Source organism: Pteropus alecto, unplaced genomic scaffold (genome assembly GCF_000325575.1).
Source record: "Pteropus alecto unplaced genomic scaffold, ASM32557v1 scaffold84, whole genome shotgun sequence".
Taxonomy (NCBI): domain Eukaryota; kingdom Metazoa; phylum Chordata; class Mammalia; order Chiroptera; family Pteropodidae; genus Pteropus; species Pteropus alecto.
Genome location: NW_006434827.1, coordinates 283414 through 302816, shown reverse-complemented (window position 1 = coordinate 302816; position 19403 = coordinate 283414). Strand labels below are relative to the sequence as shown.

At 34.1% G+C, this 19403-nt stretch overlaps 1 protein-coding gene across 2 annotated transcripts in view; it reads right to left on the bottom strand.

Annotated features, from left to right (window-relative positions):
* LOC102892335 (contactin-associated protein-like 3) overlaps positions 1-19403 on the bottom strand; it is a 175939-nt gene that overhangs the window by 84154 nt on the left and 72382 nt on the right. For both annotated transcript variants that reach the window (XM_025045398.1, XM_025045399.1), the window contains exons 4-7: positions 6761-6964; positions 5955-6139; positions 4752-4895; positions 2091-2352 (exon numbers count right to left, since the gene is read on the bottom strand). In XM_025045398.1, coding sequence (XP_024901166.1) covers positions 2091-2352; positions 4752-4895; positions 5955-6139; positions 6761-6964 — 795 coding nt within the window. The remainder of the gene's footprint in view (positions 1-2090; positions 2353-4751; positions 4896-5954; positions 6140-6760; positions 6965-19403) is intronic.

The following is a 19403-nucleotide window of genomic DNA, read 5'->3' as shown; positions in this document are numbered from 1 at the left end:
CAAGGGTGCGACACAAACTCATTTTTCCTTCTTTTTTGTTGCTCTCACTTCTCTATTTCCACAACCCCCTCGGCTTGAGTTTTATTCCCAGCTCCATTAACATGCATAATCTAGATTATACTTTTTGAGTATAGTCTTTTCAATGCCATTTAATGCCATTTAATGAGATTTAATTTATCCTTTACAATTTGGTACATGGTTTTGATACTTAATACAAGGTTTACAATGAAAAAAAATCCCATCTGTCTTATTTTTCATCTATTTTAAATGTATAAAAAGTCCTTCCTCAAATGCTACTAAAGCAAGCAACAAGTATCAAGAGAAACTTACTGTTGGTTTGCTTCCAAAAAATAACATTGCACTGTAAAAGCTTAAAAACTGGCGTAATATAACATTTGTGTAATGTCTCAGTGCTAGCTTACAAAAAAATTAAATAGTTAATATGTGCGTGAGCTGGGAAGAGAGGTGGTATGTACCTATGTGTAACAACAATACAAAGATATTCTTTTAGTTCATATCACATGTGAACTGTAAATCTACACAAACCAAGATTTAGGCAATTTACTGAATCTGAGCTGACACTATCAGTTCAGTTCATTTGCTGAAGTACACAAGGAAACTCAGAACACTGATAGTCAGATTGTTTGATTTACAAAAAGAAAGGGGAATTTAAGTTTCATTTTCAGTTTTTCAGTTCAAAACTGATAACCATAGGTCAAGCAAGATATTCTTTTCACATTCAGTATTCATAGAATGACACGCCATGAGCCTGAGTTTAAATTTTTAGCAGTTTCAAATGCGAAATAGTCTCCAAAGTTCATAGATAACATGATTCTAGAAGTTAATCTAGGAATAAATGGGTCTTTGTTGGAAGACTGGAGCAGAAATTCCACTCATAGTCATAAGAAGCCTTACCAAAACAAATAGCCCTAAAGGAAATGATAGCTCTGAGAGAAGAGGAAAAAATTATAACTTAAAATATTTTGAAAAACCAGTATGTATATAGGTTTAAAAGACAGTTAAAAGAAATCTAATTTCTAGAAACAACAACAACAAAAAAGGAAAAGCTGAGATAGCAATACTTAACCAGACAAAATAGACTTTAGAACAAAGGCTATAACAAAAGACAAAGGAGGACCCAGTAATCCCACTTTTGGGTATTTATCCAAAGAAATCCAAAACATTTCTTCAAAGGGACATGTGCATCCATATGTTCATCGCAGCATTACTTACAATAGCCAAGATATAGACGCAACCTGAGTGCCCATCAATGGATGAATAGAAAAGAAGAAGAGATATATATTTTATATATACAATGGAATATTACTCAGCCATAAAAAAGAATGCTATCTGTAACAACAGGGATGGACCTAGAGGGTGTAGTGCTGAGTTACATGTGGACCCTAAAGAATAAAATAAACAAAACAGAAATAAACTCATAGATACAGAGACTATTTTGATGGTTGTCAGATGGGAGAGGAATTAGAGGGAGTAAGTGAAAAAGGGTAAGTGATTAAAAAGCACAATTAGTAGTCACAGAACAGTCATGAGGATGTAAAGTAGAGCAGAAAGAATATAGTCAATAGTATTATAATAACTATGTATGGTATTAGATGGGTACTAGATTTATTGGGGTGATCACTTTGTAAGTTACATAAATGTCTAATCATTATGTTTTACACCTGAAACTAACATAGTATTGTATGCCAATTATAATTGAAAACAATTAAATTATTTAAACAAACAAACAAATAAACAAACGAATTAATTAATTTTCTCAAGGCACTCAGTATTAGGCTAATGTCTTCTAGTATTTCAAGTTTACTTCCAGTTACTAACCATCAACTTACAAATAGATTATTTTTTTAACTTTTTGATAGTTAAGCTTGGATGTAGCTAAATTTCTGTCACACTGACCCACACATCAACAATTTGGAGTTCCCTGTTTCAAAGGAAAAAGAAATCTAATTCCTTCTAGTACGATTATGAATACCTTATAGATTCAGACATTTTTTATTTTAGAAGTTCATGTGTAATGATGGCACGGTCATGTGCCATTTTAGGATTATCTTAGGAAGTACATTTATTACCTGCTGTGACGTCCTTTGCTGGATGTGCAGGCTGGAAGAGACTCAACTTGAGCTTTCCATCATTAAGAACAAGGATGATAGCCCCTGACCCATGTTGAAACTGACTGGTCAGCAACAGCCCTGCTCTGTTCCATGTTCGAAATTGGAAAGTGGCAGATACTTTTTCCTCTCCAGAGGAGACTGGCAGAGCCAAGTAACTCCTGGAGCTCAGAAAAGTTACAGGGACAGTTTGAGGGTATGAACACGAGAAGGACACATTTCCCTGTGAATACAATGAAAGAGGCTTTAGGAAGGTGCAGGAGTGACAGTTTCATTTCATTAACAACAGATTTTATAGGTCTTACGGAATTTTTCTATCAACCTCTTTAAAAATTTCCTTCCTCATCAAACTTAAATCCAGATTACTGTATAGGTCCCTCAAACCAAAACACTAGCTAGGTAAACCTATTTTTCTAAGTCTCATAAGAAGTATTAATCTTCATTTTTCAGCATTTGAAGTAAGTCTTCAGCCATATCTTTCCCAGGCTTAGTGCCATGGGGCACAACAACAGATGAAACAGATGAGTTTTCTTCCCTCAAACTGTTATATGTTTTTATTCATTGTGAAGTCTAGCACTAAGGATCACTGACTCCAAGAACTTTCCAGTGCTCACCTTGGTTATGTATATGTGCTTATAAGTCTGTCACTCAGGTGACAAATACAACTTACTATATAGGTGGGAGGTATATGTTTGCATGTCTAAAGAAAAGGATGTGGCCAGACTAGAGGTCCCAAAGGTAGGCTGGCTGTCTCCGCAAAGCTTTTACAGGATGCATTTCCCAGGTCAGTCACTTAGCCTAAGGTTTGACCTTCTTAGTACACACGGTTTTCATTTTTATACAATTCTGTTTGAAAATAATTTTTTTTATCTCTAGATTCTCTCTATTGCTCCAGGAGAAAACTTATTTTTAATCATAGTGTTTGGATAAAAAGAATTTAACAAAATCCAAATTAAATTCTCTACAAGAATATTTCTCTGGGATTAAAAATTTTTCATAAATTTTATATAAAAAAACATATGCCCAATCTTTTCCCTCCCTTTCCAAAATATATTATGCAAAGAAAACCAGTGAGACTGAACTTAACTTACCAGATACCAACACATACCATAAAGTCAATATAATCAAGTCAGTGTGCTATTCATATAGGAATAGATATACCAGTGCACAAGAATAATTAACCCACAAAAAGATCTGAGTATATATGTACAATTAGTATGTAATGACAGTTATAATTCAACTGTGGGGGGAAAAATTTGGGTCAGTTACTAAATAGTGTGGCAACAAATAAATATCCATAAGGCAGAATATTAAAAAATTGATGCTTATCATACATTTAGTAAATAATAAATTCCAGATAATAAAAGACATTTTTTAAACCTATGAACAAATAAGTGATAAAACCAATTTTAAAATTCTTACAAGAAATCCATGAGAACATATATAGATTTTAGGATTTTAGAGACATTCCAAAGCAAACTGAATACTACAAAGCTATAGAGAAATTCATAGACATACTGACCACATACAAATAAAAACATTTATACACTCAACATATCATACAATATTTAATATAAAACTGATAAATCTGAAAGAATACTTGGACCACAAATGATGAAGAGTTATCTATCAAATATAAGCCTCTCATAAATTGACAAAAAGTTTTTAAAAAATAGACAAAAGAATAAGAATAAACAATGATCAGAAAAGTAAATCCAAATGTGCAACAAACATGCAAAAAGATTATTTAATTCACCAGGAGTCACATAGCATGAAATAACAATGAAATATCCACTGAGCTGGTAAGAGTCTAAGAAATGTAAAACACGTATGGCTGGCTGACATGTGATGAAAGGGCTCTGTCATACATTGCCCGTGAAAAGTGTTGTGTTAACAGCTTTTGAGGAAGCAATTCAACAACATTTATTAAAATTTAAAATTGTATAAAACTTTCAACCAAGAAATTTTACTCCTGGAACTTTATCCTATCAAAATAAAAGCCCCAGTATTTGAAAACACAGGTGCAATTGTCGCTTGTAGCAGTAAAAAGTAGAGACAAAGCAAATGCTTTGAGTAGGGAATAACTAAAGAAATAATGGTAGAATTTCATAGTGGAACGTGACACAGACATTCTAACTGTAGAATTATAATTCAGAACTAGAAAGACTTTCCACAAGGTATTGCTGAGTCAGAAAATCAACATGGAGAAAAGTTTATATAAAATAATCCAATCCATTCTTATAAACAATGCCAAATGTGGAGGCATACAGATTCATAAATGTGAGTTTGAGGTTACCAATCTAAAGAATTCAGTATTATGGACCAAACGTGGAAGCAAAACACTAACTTAGTAACATGAGGGCTTGGTGGCAGAGGAGAGAATTGGAAGAGTAAACCAATCAGAAAGAAAGACACTTTCTTAAAAAGCTTTTATGTGATTGTACTTTACTATTTTTGTAAAATTATGTATGTTTATATAGATATTTAAAGATTAAATCAAATAAACTAAAAGTACATGTGATGTATACCTTCCTGCTTTCAGAAGAGGCATATTTTAAAACTGAATCAACAAAACAAATTGTTGCTGCTTTTTCTCTTGAATTCTCATTTAGACTTTCTTACCATGATGAAGATCTGTGGTTTGTGTTTCTTGGACAAGTCAATGATATCCACCCCATTATAACAGAGATTTTCAAAACAGCCATAAAAGTTTTTATGTAAGAAGGCCATTGATTTTCCATGTCCAGAAATCCCTCCAAAGCTGATCTTAGAAAGAAAAAAATGACATAAATAATATTGTTTGATGATTTTCTGATTATCTGGCTAAAATATTTCTGATTAGCAGGTAAAGTATGATTGTCTCAAATCTATTTGGCATTATTTTACATTATATTCATTTCAAAGGAAGTTTTAGATGCAGATTTATTAATGTATTATATATTATAGTCAGATAAATAAGTTAAATTCCCTTTTTACAACTTGCTACTCGTATGGCTCTGTCATTTTTGTTAACTTCCATGGTAAATCTTGATCTTTGAGACAATGCGGTCAACTGTGATGACATCCTACTTTAAAAACCTTTCTAATATCGTACTTTAGGATCCTGATCTTTGCCATGATTCCAATAGATTACAATAATAAAGCAATTGATAATATCATTCAAGACCAGGATCGCCAGCTAGTCTCCTCTGCTGAGAGAACTTATACCAAAGGGAAGGCTAAAATCATCTGGTTTGCTCTCATAGATGTGCTGAACAGAACTAGCAGAAAAAAAAAAAAATGCCACAGTTCAGTGTAGATTAAGTATATGTAGGCAAAATAGTGCAAATATTGTTAGGCCTTCAAAAAACCCAAGAAATTTTTTGAGTTATGTGTATTTGGCACTCTTGTTACTTAAAAATCAGATTAGGACATATGCTGATTACTTCTCCAAGTTGTCCTAGGTCATTAATTCTGTTTAAGATTGCTCTAAAACACAAAGAAATCACTAAAGTAATTGTTCACAGCCAAATATCAGATGTAACACAGAAGTGTCCAAACAAACGTATTTTAAAATGTTGCTTATTGTGTTGATAGCTCTTTATGTATAGATTTCCTAAATTTAATGACTATTTACTCTCACATAAAGACTAACATCTATAAGGGATAAAACATCTCAATAGCATGTTCATGTATCTCCTACTGTTCGAATATTACCTACAGGAAATATTGCACCAGATTTCTGAATTCTAGAAGAGTCTTTCTTTATGCAGTAGTATTTTCTTGATAAGATTATATTGCATTTAAATGATAAAACCTGTGATACTTAAAAAGTAATGTTCACACCTCATAATCAAGATCCAAGTAGTTGAACTCTCCTTTTGCCTGGAAGTGATGAGTGTGCCTGTCAACAGTGAAGTTGACATATGTGCTGAGGATTTCTATGAGGACAGAATGCCAATGCTGATCATCCAGCAAGCTACCCAGAGTGAGGGTCACGCTGGTGTCAGGAAAGGGGAGGTTAGCATTGCCTAAAGAGAGAAAAAAAGTAAATGAACCATTCCACCCAGTTTAATACCATGATTTCTATTTTGAGGTGGCATTTCTCAAAATTATACCTTCCTCACATACTTTTAATCCAGGAACTTGTCAGCTGGTTTTATCTTAATCTAAAACAATCTTTCGATCTTGAGTAATTTCTCTTATCTTATTTGTTTTTCTTCTTATTACTCAATGGATTTTCATATTTCTTGAAAATATTTTCTTCCCAGGATCTCATTAATGGTACTTATTCAAAAATTTACAATAGTCAACTCTTGTCTTTAGGATATTATCAGATTATTTATTGAGCATCTACTAATGGCCATATACAATTATCAAGCTACAAAACTTTTTTCATAAAAGCATGTTTAAGGCATACGCACATTGCCCTCAGTACACCTCAACTGTAGAGTGACCATATTTCTGTTGGCCTAGACAGTTCCGGATTACATCTATTGCTTCAGAGTAATTATTTATAAGGCCTCCTTTCTTACTCAAAAGTGTTCTGATTTCAGGATAAATTGACTACCTAACTGTGAAAAAAATTAAGTGAAAAAGAAACTTCTATCTAAATAATCATATTTTCAAAAACTCCACCTTGTAGTTTTTACCTGAATTAAGGAATAAGATGAGTTTTCCTTTAACTAACTCCAGGGTGATGTGTTTGCCATTTTGTCCTTCTCTGTGAAGTAGAATCCCATCATTCCGCCTGGTTTTAAATTTCAAAGAAATAACATCTTTTGTTGGACTCATGGAGTTCTGATTAAATGTGTACAGCAAGGAACTTTTTCCATCAAAATTAACCATCTCAGATTCTACAGTGGAAGACATTAAAAAATAATCTAAGTACAACATATTTTTATTAGCACACCGAAATGTGTAAGTCAACAAACATACATACATAGTATATCCCTGGTTTAACAGACGGGGAAAAACACTACTGCTGATTTTCTCTTGACACTGGAAATTAATATACTTAAACTCCACTCTTTGCTTTTTTCTGACATTTTCCCCAAAATGTATCATCTAGAAATTCTTCTGTTTGCTAATTCCAATTGCTCCCATCTTTGTATTGGCCTATTCTTATCTATGAAAAAAGAAAAATTGCGGGCGGCGGGGTGGGGGGAAGTTGAAGTCAATCTCCCCTGAATGAAATCTCTCTGTATGTTTTATAATCACTCAATATTACTGTTTTTTCAGAAGGTTATAATAGGTCTCACACACTGGTTAGAGGTAAAATATCAGTGTTACTCAATGCAAATGGCTTAATTGTTTTTGAACCCGTGGTTTTGGCTTTTAACAATTGTCAAATAAACAGTCACTTTAATGTGCTTTTGTCTAGTCATAAAACACACATACCCACACTAGATTTACTAAATATCACTTTGAATTCATATTAAAGTGTATCCAGTGAACTGGCATGTAATTTTCTGAACATTTTGGCTCTGTGACAGCACAAAAGGGCACACCTGTTTTGTGTTGTGCCTTAGGAGTACGGTGAAGATCATTCTGCTGCAGCATATTATCCCTACGATTCTGCCATTTTCTCTCAGCTTCTAATAGTGTCTGATCTTTTCAATTATCAAGGTCACTGGCATTCAGTTTATATGAAAAAGTTCTATTTTATCATTAATATAAAAAAGAACATCAGTCAACTTAACTAAAGACAGAATAAGAGATAAACAAAGGAATTCATATTGCCCAGAAAAATGCCTTTATTTTTCATATTTCACAAGTAAAAAGAAAAGACATAATTATCTCTTAAAAATTCATTTCTGTAATAAAGAAGGTGCAAGAAAAAGCCAATAAAATCTTTCAGGCCAAAGATATGATGTTGTTGTTTACTTTATTTAATGACACAAAAAGTTGTGTCATTACATTTGGACCTATATTTCATTCAGATTAGCTAAAATATTTACAGTAAACCCTTTATATTCAGAACTCAAAAAAATCATCTATTTTATGCAGCTACCTTTTGAAAATTTGCAAGTTTAATTTAATACATGGTGGAAAATATATAAACACTATTATGCCTAAAAACTTGTAAACTAAACAATTATTTTTCATTAAATAATTAAATGAATGCAGCTGATAAAAACATAACTGCCAAATTCAAATGATGTCCTTTACTTAACAGAGGTCCCTAATTCCTGGACCATGGACCAGTACCGGCCACACAGCAGGAGGTGAGTGGTGGGGGAATGAGCAAGCTTCATCTTTATTTGCACTGCTCCCCAGCACTAGCATCAGCACCTCAGCTCCACCTCAGATCATTAGATTCTCATAGGAGCACTGGTCCCTGGTGCCAAAAAAGTTGGGAATCTCTGCTTTAGTGTATTAGATGACAACAAACTAATGAAAGCTTGATAATGAAGAACTTATTAAAATGCTTTCATATTTTCATAGTGTAGTTTATGTCAGTCAATGAAAGGCAATGATAATAAGGCTTATTTTTAAAGTTACCTAATAAGAAATTTTTGTTCCATAAATGATTTTGCCAGGATTATTTTGATCAAATAATTTCTGTCCTCATTGTCCTTGTTGCCACCATTACTTTGTAAAAGTAATATTGATCCCCTAGACATCAGATCTCCTGAAATGTCTGTTAAACACAGATTTTGACCTCATTCCAGAGTTTCTGACTCAGCAGTTCTGGGGTGGGACCTGAAAATGCTGGAGAGGATGCGGCAAAAAAGAACCCTCATACACTGCTGGTGGGACTGCAAGTTGGTAAGCCACTCTGGAAAACAGTAGGGAGGTTCCTCAAAAAACTAAGAATTGATCTACCATATGATCCAGCAATCCCTCTACTTGTTATCCGCATATAGTGACAATTTGACTTCTTGGTTTCCTATTTAGATGCCTTTTACATCTTTCTCTTGTCTGACTGAACTTGCTAGGACATTCAATGTTATATTGAATAACAGTGGTGATACTGAACACCTTCACCTTGTTCCTGATCTTAGAGGGAAGGTTTTTAGTTTTTCACCATTAAGTATAATGTTGGCTGAGGGTTTGTCATAGATGGCCTTTATTATGTTAAGTTACGTTCTTTCTATACTGATTTTGGTAAGTGTTTTGATCATAAGTTGATGCTGTATCCTGTTAAAAGCTTTTTTTCTGCATCTATTGATATGATCACATAATTCTTATTTTTTAATTTGTTTATTTGCTGCATCACATTAATCGATATGTGTATGTTGAACCATCCCTGTGCCTCTGGGATGAAGCCCACTTGATCGTAGTGTATAATCTTTTTAATATGTTGCTGTATTCTGTTCAATAGTATCTTATTTAGGATTTTTGAATCTGTGTTCATGAGAGATATTGGTCTGTAGTTTTCTTTCTGTGTGTTTTCTTTACCAAGTTTTGGTATCAGAGTAATACTGGCCTCATAAAATGAGTTGGGAAGTATTGCCTCCTCTTTGATTTTTTGAAAGAGTTTAAGGAGAATAGGTATAAAATTTTCTTTGGATGTTTGGTAGAATTCACTGGTAAAGCCATCTGGTCCTGGACTTTTACTTTTTTGGTAGGTTTTTGATGATCGTTTCAATTTCCATACTGCTGATCAGTCTTGTTAGATTTTCCAGTTCTTCTTGATTCAGTGTAAGAAGGTTGTATTTTTGTAAGTACTGGTCCATTTTTTCTAGGTTATTAAATTTGGTTTTATATACTTTTTCATGGTATTCTTGTATGATCCTTTGTATTTCTGCAGTGTCTGTCATAATTTCCCCTCTTTCATCCCTGATTTTGTTTATTTGTGTCCTTTCTCTTTTTTCTTTAGTGAGTCTAGCCAGAGGTTTGTAAATTTAATTAACCTTCTCGAAGAACAAGTTCTTTGTTGCATTTATTTTATCTATTTTTTTTTTATTATTTTCAATATTTATTTCTGCTTTAATATTGATGATTAGTTTCGTTCTGCTGATTTTAGGCTTCATCTCTTCTTTCTTTTCTAGTTTTTTAAGATGAAGCATTAGGCTGTTCATTTGGGCTCGTTCTTGGAGGTAGGCTTGTAATGCTATGAACTTTCCTCTTATGACCGCTTTTGCCGTGTCCCAAAAGTTTTTATGTTTTACTATCATCATCATTTGTTTCTATTATCTCTTGATCTCTCTTTTTATCTCTTACCTGACCCAGTTATTCTTCAGTAGCATGCTGTTTCATCTCCATGTATTTGTGGTTCTTCCTGATTTCTATCTGCAGTTGATCTCCAGTTTCAAAGCATTACGATCAGAGAATATGATTGGTATGATTTTAACCCTCTTCTATTTGTTGAGGCTATCTCTATTTCTCAGTATGTGGTTGAATATTGGGAATGTTCCATGTGCACTAGAAGAATGTATAAGCAGCTGTTTTGAGATGGAAGGTTTTATAAATGTCAATTATGTCCAGATGATCTAATGTGTCATTTAAAAATATTATTTCCTTATCGATTTTCTGTTCAGATAATCTGTCCATATCCGACAGTGAAGAATTTAGGTCCCCTACGTTGATAGTGTTTTGGTTTGTTTCTCCCTTTAGTTCTGTTAGTAATTGCTTTACATATTTTGGGGCTCCCCGATTGGGAGCATAGATATTAATAAGTGTTATGTCTTCTTGGTGCATGATTCCCTTTATCATTTTGAAGTACCCTTCAGTATTTTTCTTTACCTTTTTTATTTTGAAGTCTACTCTCGCTTTTCTCTGAATGCCATTTAGTTGAAATATCATTTTCCACCCTTTCACTTTAAGTCTATATTTGTCTTTGGAGCTGGGATGTGTCTCCTAGAGGCAGCATATGGTTGGGTTTTTTGTTTTTTTGTTTTTTGTTTTTTTTGACCCATTCTGCAACTGTATGCCTTTTTATTGGTGAGTTCAGTCCAATTACATTTATGGTGATTATTGAAATATGAAGTCTTATAGCCATTTTCTCTTTTGCTTTCTGGTAGCTCAGTGTTCCCATCTCTTCTTTGTCCGTGTGCTTCTGTTTTCTTTATTTTCATTGGCTTTTGTGGGTTTTCCCTCTGGTCCTTCTTGTTTAATGTTATATACAATGGTTCTGAATCTTTGTCATGTGGTTAACATTACAAATATGTGAAGGATATTTATATATATATGCAGTCATCCATTTTCTACTGAGCATGCCTTATCTCCATTCCCCGTTGTGCTTTTGGATCTTTGAATCTTCCCTTTTTCTGACATTGTTGTCTCAATTTGTCCCTATGTATGCTGAATGTTCATTACTATATTGCTATAGCAAATCTCTCCTTATTGTTTAAGCTTATAATGTTTTTTAAAGGTTGTACTCCTCTGCTTGTATTTGTCCAATAGTCACTTTACTCCTAATTATATATATATTTTTTGTCATTTTGTTTTAGGCGAACTGATCCCTTTCAGTATTTCCTATAGTACAGGCCTTGTAGTGGAGAATTCCTTCAATTTTTGTATGTCTGGACAAGTCTTAATTTCTCCTTCATATCTAAAGGAGAGCTTAGCTGGATACATTATTCTAGGCTGGTAGTTATTTTCACTTAATAGTTTAAATATTTGATTTCATTCCTTTCTGGCTTGTAAGGTTTGCGCTGTGAAATCTGAGGATGATCTAATGAGTTGTCCTTTATAAGTTACCGTTTTCTTCTCTTTGGCTGCTCTGAGAATTCTGTCTATGTCGTTGATTTTTGATAACTTTAATACAATGTGTCTTGGTGGAGGTCTTTTTAGGTTGAGATAACTCTGTGTTCTGTTGATTTGATTTCCAAGCTCCAACTCTTTCCTTAGATTGGGAAATTCTTGTCCACTATTTGTCTGAAAATGCTTTCTAATTCCTTCTCCTTTTCCTCACCTTTGATAATGTCCATTATTCTTATGTTTCCTCTCCTGATGGTATCAGTTAGTTCTTGTATTTCTCTTTCATTATTTTTCATTCTTTGGTTTCTCTCTTCTTCCTTCTGAATTATTTCTAGATTTCTATCTTCGATATCACTGATCCTTTCCTCCATTTGGCTGACTCTATTTCTCAAGCTTGCTATTTCATTTTTCAACTTTTGCAGTGTGTTCTTCATCTCTAGAAGTTCTATTTGGTTCCTTTTGAGGGTTTCTATCTCCTTGCTCTGCTCATCTAGTTGTCTTTTCAATTCTTGAAATTGGTGATTTGAGTTGTTTTGTATCTCATTAAGTTTTTTCAGAAGTATCATCCTCAATTCTCTGTCATTTAAGTTGCATATTTCCATGTCTGTAAGCTTATTTTCTGGAGATTTTTCTCTTTCTAACTGAAATGCTTAGTCATCTTGGTTGTTCATGGCGTTTAATGAACTATTTCACCACCTGGACATTAAGTTAATGGAAGTGTATTCTGCTGTTTTTCCAGAAAAAAAGATTTATTATATAAAGGTCTCTCTTTAGCCTGTTTCAAAGAAGGCACATTTCTTTTGGTTTCCAGTAGGTGGCGTCTAAGCCTCTTGGATCCCTGCTTTATATAAAGTCTTAATAATGCTATTTTAATTTTCTTGTAGATATTTAATCATGCTCGCTACCCTCAGTCTCAGTCCCTGTCAGTGTCAGCGACAGTCCCAGCAGCGTTTGCTCAGATTCCCCTTGGGCTCCATTGTGATCGGTCTCCAAGGGTATGGGGGTCGCTGCTCAGCTTCAGTTTTGCAATCATGGCCAGCAATAATCAGCTGTTGTTCCTCTCCGCTCCCGTCTCACTTCTCTGCTTTCTGCCTTGATGACTGAGTCCTGCAGCCAACCATACACGAGGAGCTCACAGCTATCACAGGCAGGAATGTTCAGGGAACTTGCCGCAGGAACTTGCCGCTCCTTCTCCTCTCCCCGTCCTCCTGCAGGGAGCTCCAGTGACTGCGAGAGGGAGCTTCTTTATTACTCCCAGTCCATCGCCTGACATCTTGGGCTCTGACCTGTGGTACTCTTATGCGCAGATCCCATGCTCAGACGTGCTGGTGTGCAGTTTGGGTGTTTTTTGTTGAGTGTTAGATGTTCAGCTTATTGTTGTTTCAAGAGGAGAGATCTGGTGATATCTCTCAATCTGCCATGTTTCTGATGTCACTCTCTGAACAACTTATATTTGTCTCGACTAACTTCTGTTTACAGAAGTTGTAAACCAATTGAATGCTCCAAGCAGCTTAGATGAAGATCAAGATGACTGCATAAAGCAAGCAAATATGTCTTCAGCTAAATCAGCTAGTTCCTCTGAAGGTCTAAGAGCTCTCTTCAAAAGATTGTTTCTTATATATACAGCCTTCCATAGCTTTAAATTCTGCTTTGGTAAGGATTTTGCTTTGGCACAATATAGTTTTGTTATTAAAAGACCATTTTTTTTCCCATCTTCTTTCCTTCTTGGTCTAATTTTCTTTCATTCCACAAGTATAGCTCCCTTTTCATTTAATATTAATGTAGCACCTACTAGATGTCACACACTGTGCAAGATGCTGGGATAGAACAGACAGGACAGACATGATCTAACTCTCCCAGAGATGCCAGTGCTTCCCTCACTTTCTCAGTTCTACTATCATGAAATAATACATTGCACCGAGAGCATCTTAGAGTCTTACTGTGTGCAGGTTGCTAAGGAAACTGCAGTGACAAGGAAACAGCTTACAGCTCAGGATGGAAGAAATAGGAGAAAGAAGGGCTCTTCTTTGGTCAAAGTGTTTGGAAAGCTAGACTGCAAGGATTCAAGGTAATCTAGATATCATACTAATCACAAAGTATCCTTTATATAAAATTTATAATTAGGTATCAGAAAGTAGCCAGCCATGGTTCAAAAAATGAGCTACATTATTAATCATGAAACTCTTCAGTTAAGCCCACATGATAAATAAGAATAGACATTATCACAACAGATGATTTATAATTGAAATATTTAGACTGGAAACTCAATTATAGGCTTCATCAAAGAGAATCTATTTTATAAAATGTCATTTACTTACAAATGTTCATAAATCAACCTGAATATTTGAAAATAAATGGGCAAATCAGTAAACATAAAATAACTTTCAAAAAATAAGCACTAAATGCTCAAACATGATTTGTAAGGGCAATGACTTTTTTAAAATATAAAATTACACAAAATCATCATATTTTGGGACAGAAAGAATTTAGCTCAATAAGTCAGCAGCAGCAAGCACGCTGATTGTGGAGAGCCCAGGAAGACCCCCACTAAGTATAGATTCCTTTGATCTTTGTACCACTGATCATGGAGTGACCTGAAGAAGGCAATTTTCAAGTTGTAATTCTCACTGGTAATGCTAAGGGGATCTTGTTTTGATCAGTCCACTAATGTAAGGTTTCTGCTGTTGGACAATTGTAAGAGCAAATAAAATTTTATATGTCCATAATAAATACAAGTAATCCACTATAATACTTATTTGAATGAAAACACCAAAATAATACATTAAATTATCACTTAGCATCACATTTAACTTTTACAAAAAGGCTTTATGAAAATGTTTTTGTATGTAATTCAATTACTTAAATAATTGGGGTACTTGAATTAGATGTCACTTATCATGCATTAAAATAAGAAGAAATCATTTTCCCTATTGTAAGAGTATAGAAGCTACATTTCAAAAGAGTAGGAGGAAATGTAATACTTAAAAGTAGAAAGTGTTTTTTTTTCAAATTTGATGTAATTTTAATTTATAATCATTAGTTTTATTAACTAAAGTTAAATTTTATTGATTGTATCACTAACAATATTATTAAAGAAGGGCACACACATACTAACCATTTAGGAAGAGAAATCCGTTTTATCAGTAGTAAGACTACATTTGTGATTATATATTTATAGCCTCTAGATCTGGTCCCACAAACAGCCCTTCATAACAACATAGAGTAGTAGCTCAGAGAAAAAACTGTGGAGTTGTCCTTAGAGGATTTGAATCTTGGTTCCACTGTGCAAAACCTACATAACCTCTCTTTGCAGTAGTTTCCTCATCTGTAAAAGGATAAAAGAGTCTCTCCTGTGCAGCACTGATATAAATATTAAACCATTTAATATCTATACAGTGTGTATAGCAGTGCCTGAATCATGGTAAGTCCTCAATGGGTGTTGGTTACATTATTATTATTAGAGAACTGGGGAGGTGGGGGGAAGAGAGATGCCTGAGAGATGGGGCACAAACAAGATGAGCCCTATGACTGCCCAGGGCACTGCCTTGAGAGAGTTTTCAGATCCCAGAGCAAGAAGGAGAAAAGGAGGCAGAGCCCAGCAGACTCTCTGAGTAGGGGAAACAGAGTCCTGAGTCTGGTAAAAACAAAGCATCTGGAGTCCATAGGCAGAGTGTGAGAGGAGAGAGATGAACAGAGAGAATGCCAGGGATCTGCAACATACCGCTCTTGAGCATTCAGCAAAGTATTGATCAGTGTATACAAGTAAAGAAACTCATCACGACTGGGAAAAAGAATTATCTGAAAAGATAAATAGAAAAGAGTACTAACATGCACATAGTGTCTATTCTTATCATTCATAGTAAATATTTCATAACTCACTGTCCATTGTGTGGAGTTTTCAGATGGGTCTTAATTCAGTAGTGGGAATAATTAGCCCTACACTACACACGGTTCTGATGTGGGCTAATAAATGTTAAAATTGAGACTTAAAAAGATCAGTTCCTTCAATTCAATGTATTCTTGAACAAAGCTCAAGCATATAAGAATGCAAATCTATGCAGCATCCAACAAACATAAAAATCAAAATATTTGGCATCTAGTCAAAATTTTTCAAGCATACAAGAAAGTTGGAAATTATAACCCATAATGAGAGAAAAAAAATCAATCAAAACTCATACAGAACTGACAGAGATATAATTAACAAAGAAAGTCACTAAGGTAGTTTTTTTTTTAATTCTCATCCATATGTTCAAAAAGTCAACTAGATACTCAAAAGATAGTTTAACAAGTGAAAATTATAATATCCAAAATGAAAAATATACTACATGGAGTACTGTAAAGTTAAACACTGCAAAAGAAGAAATTAGTGAACTTGAAGGCATAGCAATAGAAATATTCTAAAATGAAACAAAGAGAAAAAGATAATCATTTAAGAAAACAAAACAGGACATCGGTGAGATATGTGACAAAACGAAAACTAAACAACCTAATATGTGTTTTATCTAATATGTGTAATCGAGTCCCTTAAGAAGAAAAGGGAGTGGTGATTAGAAAAAATATCTGAAAAAACAATGGCTAAAACTTTCTAAATATAAACCCATTGATCCAAATAGTCCAATGAATACCAAACATAAGTAACAGAAGAAAACAAAATCAAAGCACATCAGATACAAATTCCTCAAAATCCTAAAAGCAACTAGATAAAAAAGATATGATATGCTCAGAGAAACATAGGTACAGATGGCTGCAGATTTCTCACTTGAAAGGATGCAAGTTAGAAAACAGTGAACAACATCTCAAAAGTATTGAATAAAAAAAAATGTCACTCTAGAATTCTAGACTGAATGAAAATAAATTTCAAAAGTGAGGGTAAAATAATATTTTTCAGACAAATAAAAACTGAGAGAATTTCTTGCTAGCGGAACCATACTACAAGAAATGTTAAGTCTTTGAGGAAGAAGAAAAATGATACATGGAAATACAAATCAGTACAAAGGAATGAAGAACACCAGAATTTACATGAAGATTTCACATACATATTTTAACTTAAAAATCTTAAGCCAAAGTTTTCTCCAGTCTCATCACTTCTACCTCCAGCCCCATGGCACTGAACTTCTACCAGGGATGGGGAGCAGAGCACATGGAATATTCTATCTAAAAAAAAAGGCACTGTCAACAATAGTAATCTCGTGAGAAGAAGCAAGGGATAGCCAACATTGAAGCCAGCCTGAGATTTCAATATTGGTTAGGCAAACCACTGATAGGCTGACCAGATAGCCACTTAACAGGGAAGAACCAAACTTAAACTAGCAGTCAGAGAATGCATCTCTGAAGAAGAGACATTGAAACAGAGACCTTAATGATGGGCTATAAATACAGACAGGTGAAAAAATTGGGAAGAAGTATTTCAAGCCAGGTAAACCACTTGTACAAAGGAGAAGAGAATTTGTTGGTATGTTTAGGTATGCATTATGTGATAGAGCTGAGCTAGAGAGAATTGAAATGGTGTAGGGTATGATTTGGAGGTAGCATATTCAAAATCTGGTATTCACTGGATGTGTAGGGACACAGATGTGTCAAAGGTGACTCCTATGTTTCTAATGTAAGTTCCTGATAAATGATGGAATCATTAATCCAGACAAGGAATACTCGAGGAATAGTAAGGTTAGGGGTTGGGTGAGCCAGGTCTAGAAAGAATTTTGGGAGTCATTAAGTTTTATGTACTTGTAAGTGAACAATGTTACTGATAATAGATCACTTCTGTTTTCCTAATACTTGGTCCTATTGTCCATCCTTGAGGTTTTTCAGGTGTCAGGCTTCGAATTCTAGTAACGAATTATAATATTTGAAAATAACACTTTAAATGCATAGATGTTACTTTTATACCTTTAAATTAATTTAGTTATTACAGTATAACCCAACTTTGCTTATTCTGCTGTACTTTATTAGTTGTGTATTAATATGTCTTTCAATATTTACTTTTAGTAAAAGCCTTAGTTGTATTCTTTTAGATGCGATAGTTTGTTCATAACTTTAATTTGGGAGGTGATTAAAAATAAGTCAGTGAGTAATTATGTAATAACTTCAATAGAAATTAAATAAATTAAAATATCATTAAATGAAAATATGAAGCTGTTCTGTTTCACATGATTTTATAGTTAATATTATTTTAATTTTAATATTATTCTACTTAATATCAGATTAACAAACCTAAGGCCAAATTTAGAAGAATTTGTCATTTTTATCCTTAGATCAAAATCTATCTTTTATTTATACTTTGACATAAATTGACAATCAGAAACTACTCTCAAATCTAGCTGGGCTACAGAAAATAGACACTTTCTATCATCTGCACTGACTCCTCAGCATCTGGGAAACAGACATTGTGCCTTATTCTTTACTGAGCATGGTGCCTTGCATAGAGTAAAAGTCCTGTAAACACGTATTGAATTGAATAATACTTTTTCTAATGTACTTTGACTATTTTCTACTTTTTAGAACTGGAATGGATAACACAGATCAGCATTCTCTCATATGACCAAAGACTATTATTAACTTTCAGGGTTTTTGTTTTTTTTTAAATCAAGGTGACTACTTCCACCTTTATCTCATGTTCTTCTATTCCCATTAATGCATTTTTCTAAACATAAATCTACTTAGATTGGGACCTGTCCTGAACATAAGGAGGTTCTATATGTAGATGGTTCTCTCAATATTCTACTTAAATGTTTCAAAATACACATTTTTTATTCTTACAGAATGTTAACAGCAGGTTAACTGATATGTGTTGAGGTCATTAAATAAAACATATTTTTTTCATTTCAATGGTCAATATATATATTTTTAAGTAAACAACATTTTAAAATAGCCAATTAAATGTTCTATTCCCTTCTCTTCTTTCCTCCTTACCCACTTTATTTTCAATGACTGGTTTGGCACAGGACTAGGGTGGATGATTTGACACATGAAGATGACTGATTGATCCCTTCATCAGTGTTCAGCTTTCTGTGCCCATTTATTCCACATTCTTAATAATTCACGCTTCCCTCCCTCCCTCCTTCCCTCCTTTCTTTCTCTACCTCCCTCCTTCTCTCCCTTCCTTCCCTCCTTCCCTCTCTTATTCAAACAATAAACACATTAATAAAGATAAAATTGCATTATAATAGTAGGGCTAGTACAGCACAATATGATGGGAATGAATACCGCAAGCTTTCAAGGGAACATTTGAGAATGGCAGTGAACATGAACATGGGGAGTCAAAGGAAATGGAAGAAAGGACAGAAGAAATTCAAAAGGCAAACAACAATCTCCTTACAGAAACAAAGGTGCATCTGGGGAAAGTGTCTCATGTCTGGGGCCTCAGTGACCTGTCTCAAGAATGTCATTTTGAAATTGATCAGGCAATAAGCAAATGTTATTGAAAACTTAAGAAAGCTTAAGAAAACACAAAGAGAGACCATTTCACAGTGAAATACAAGGCCTAGAACTAGTCTGTAGGGAATGCCAACACTGGATGGAGAGGGCAAGGCAAAGTGGAAAAGAGCAGGGCCATGGAGGGCCTCATGGGGGACACTTTGCTTTGGTGTGCATGTCAACGGGGACCCAAGATGACCCTTACTGTCTCTCCACTCTAGAAATGGGGAAAGA